This window comes from Citrus sinensis, chromosome 3 (genome assembly GCF_022201045.2).
Source record: "Citrus sinensis cultivar Valencia sweet orange chromosome 3, DVS_A1.0, whole genome shotgun sequence".
Taxonomy (NCBI): Eukaryota; Viridiplantae; Streptophyta; class Magnoliopsida; order Sapindales; family Rutaceae; genus Citrus; species Citrus sinensis.
Genome location: NC_068558.1, coordinates 19,580,347 through 19,583,615, shown reverse-complemented (window position 1 = coordinate 19,583,615; position 3,269 = coordinate 19,580,347). Strand labels below are relative to the sequence as shown.

The window sequence follows — 3,269 nt, the reverse complement described above, 5'->3', positions numbered from 1 at the left end:
GTCAACATAAGATCACGAAATTGACGAGTGAAGTCTTCGTTTTTAATATTTGCTTGTGCATTTCTCTCTAAATGCCAGCTACAAAGACGACGAGTAGCTCCAATAAAAATTGTTTTAATTGCCTTTGACATTGATTTATCGCTATCAGTAATCATAGACTTCGACTTCTGGTTACCCATAGCGGACAAAAAAGTTTAGAGTAACCATGTGTATGATTCAACGGTCTCATCTCCCAGTAAGGCAAATCCAAACACTGTAGTCCTACGTACAATGATGGTTAGTGCCAACAAGGGTCATAAGTGATTTTTGATATGCATTAGTTTTGTACGTCGCATCAAATGCCAAAACATCACTGAAACATTCATAATCATACCGTGCCATATAGTCGGTCCAAAACATGTTTCTTAGCCTATTCTCATCATCTAACGTGTACTCATGATATAGACCAGGATCATTATCAGATTTTATCGTGAAATATGCTATAGTTGCCACAGAATCAGTATCACCAATTTTAGCACATCTATTTGCATCTAATGTATTGTCTAAATCCTTACATTTGAACCTGAGATTTTGCAAACCCCCAACTTGATCACCCATGTAATCCACAACTTGGGACGTCTTCACGCCAACATGCCTCAATGCCTTAGCTTGAGCAAGGTCTCTTTCACTAACATGCCGATGTGAACGAAGGAGATGTACTTCGTTTGGAGAAGTCAACGGATGATTGTGCTCAGTTTTGAATTCTGTCACAGTATACTTGCCACTGGAATTGTCGTAATTCACTCGAAATGATGTTTTACAACCCGTACGCGTTATTGGTCGTGGTACCCGCACTCTATTATCTTTTGCCAAATATTTTTCAGCCTTATATCCTTCCAAATTACAAACCCACTGACGGATCATAGTTCATCCAAACTTGGAACGATGTAGCTCATTTTTTCTAATACTAAAACCAACCATTCTTGAATAGTTCATGTACCATGCATCTGCATCTTCTACTAAATCAAACTGAGCTCCAAGCACATTCGTCTGAGGTAACTCAAGAACATCAGAGGATTTACTCATCTGTAAATCTTGAAAGGTAATAGCACGAAATTTGATAATAAAAATCAAATACAGTGATCAAATACAATGACAATGGGTATATTTTAAAAGATCAATCAACATTCATCCAACAGCACACATCATTCATATATTTTAAAAAGTTAATGAAATTGACCATCAAAATCTACTTGCTATAAAAAAAATTAAAAACAAAACTAAGGTGTGGAGATAAAACAAGTATTTAAGTCATAAACACTTACTTAAGGAACAACACAAATTTTTTCAACGACCGAAATTTACACCTGCAGTAGCTATGCAGATGAAACAAAATCTTAGTCCAAGGTGAGTGAGTTATGATGGGAAAGTGGCATTTAAAATGGAAAAAAAAAAGTATATATACATAGGTATATTTATGAAGGAAGGGACAATGATATTAATTGGTTCAATAGTGAGTTAGTTATCAATGCAACAATAAATATACTGCTAGATTTGGTGAAAAAATATGAGTACATTTAAAAAATAAATACATGATACATTGAACAAAACAAATGAAAAAAAGTACTTAACACATGTAATACTGAACAAAAAATATGAATACCTCCGTAACAGTGAACCTGAAACATCAAACATAAAAGAAAGAACATGAAACATGAAACTTGAACGTAAACATGAAATGGGGGCAAAAAAGAAAATTTTCAAGGTATTTGGAAATCAGCACATGAAACATTGAACAACAAACATGAAACATATCACTTAAAATATGCAACAACGAATATAAAATATGAGTACCCCTGTAACAGTGAACATACAACATCAAACATGAAACATAGAATAGCAAACATGAAACATAGAATAGCAAACATGAAACTTGAAAGTAAACATGAAACGGGGGCAAAAAAGAAAAATTTTGGGGTATTTGGAAAATTATTACATAAAACATTGAACAAGAAACATGAAACATATCACTTAAAATATTCAACAGCGAACATAAAATATGAGTACCTCTGTAATACTGAACATACAAAATCAAACATGAAATATAGAACAGGAAACATGAAACTTGAACGTAAACATGAAACGAGGGCAAAAAAGAAAAATTTTGGGGTATTCGAAAAATTATTATATGAAACATTGAACAACAAACATGAAACGGATCATTAATATAGCAACAACGAACAAAAAATATGAGTTGCCCTGTAATAGTGAACATACAACATCAAACATGAAACTTGAATGTAAACATGAAATGGGGGTAAAAAAGAAAAATTTCGGAGTATTTGAAAAATCAGTAATGAAACGTTAAACAACAAACGTGAAACATGTCACTTAAAATATGCAAAAACGAACATAAAATATGAGTACCTCTATAACAGTGAACATATAACATCAAACATCAAACATGAAACATGAACAACAAACATGAAACATATCACTTAAAATATGCAACAACGAATATAAAATATGAGTACCCCTGTAACAGTGAACATACAACATCAAATATGAAACATAGAATAGCAAACATGAAACTTGAAAGTAAACATGAAACGGGGGCAAAAAAGAAAAATTTTGGGGTATTTGAAAAATTATTACATGAAACATTGAATAAAAAACATAAAACGGATCACTTAAAATATGCAACAACGAACATAAAATATGAGTACTTCTATAACAGTGAACAAAAAACATCAAACATAAAACATAGAACAGCAAATGTGAAACTTGAACGTAAACATGAAACGGGGTAAAAAAAATTGGGGTATTTGGAAAATCAATACATGAAACGTTGAACAACAAACATGAAACCTATTACTTAAAATATGCAACAACGAACATAAAATATGAGTACCTCTGTAACAGTGAACATATAACATCAAACATGAAACATAAAATAGGAAACATGAAACTTGAACGTAAACATGAAACAAGGACATAAAAGAAAATTTTCTGGGCATTTAGAAAATTATTACATGAAACATTGAAAATAAAATATGAAACTTGAAATGTTAAATATGAGACAGATTTCAGTAAAAAATGAATTAAACTTTTGTCTTTATGTTAACACACATTTTATTTTATTTTTTAAAATATTTATAATAAGGGTTCCTCTATGATGCTGTAAAAAATTTACAGCATCAATAATGTATTAATTGTGAACCATTAGATTTAATCAATGGTATACAATATTTGTACTAAAAAAATAATTTAAAAATAATAGTAAACAGTTT

At 31.0% G+C, this 3,269-nt stretch overlaps 1 protein-coding gene across 1 annotated transcript; it reads right to left on the bottom strand.

Moving 5' to 3' along the window:
- Nucleotides 1-261: 261 nt before the first annotated feature.
- LOC127900636 (protein FAR1-RELATED SEQUENCE 5-like) lies at nucleotides 262-1,065 on the bottom strand. The gene is made up of 2 exons (XM_052435812.1): nucleotides 958-1,065; nucleotides 262-891 (listed from the first exon to the last, which is right to left on the bottom strand). The coding sequence occupies exons 1-2, from the start codon at nucleotides 1,063-1,065 to the stop codon at nucleotides 262-264; spliced, it is 738 nt and encodes a 245-aa protein (XP_052291772.1).
- Between the last annotated feature and the right edge of the window lie 2,204 nt (nucleotides 1,066-3,269).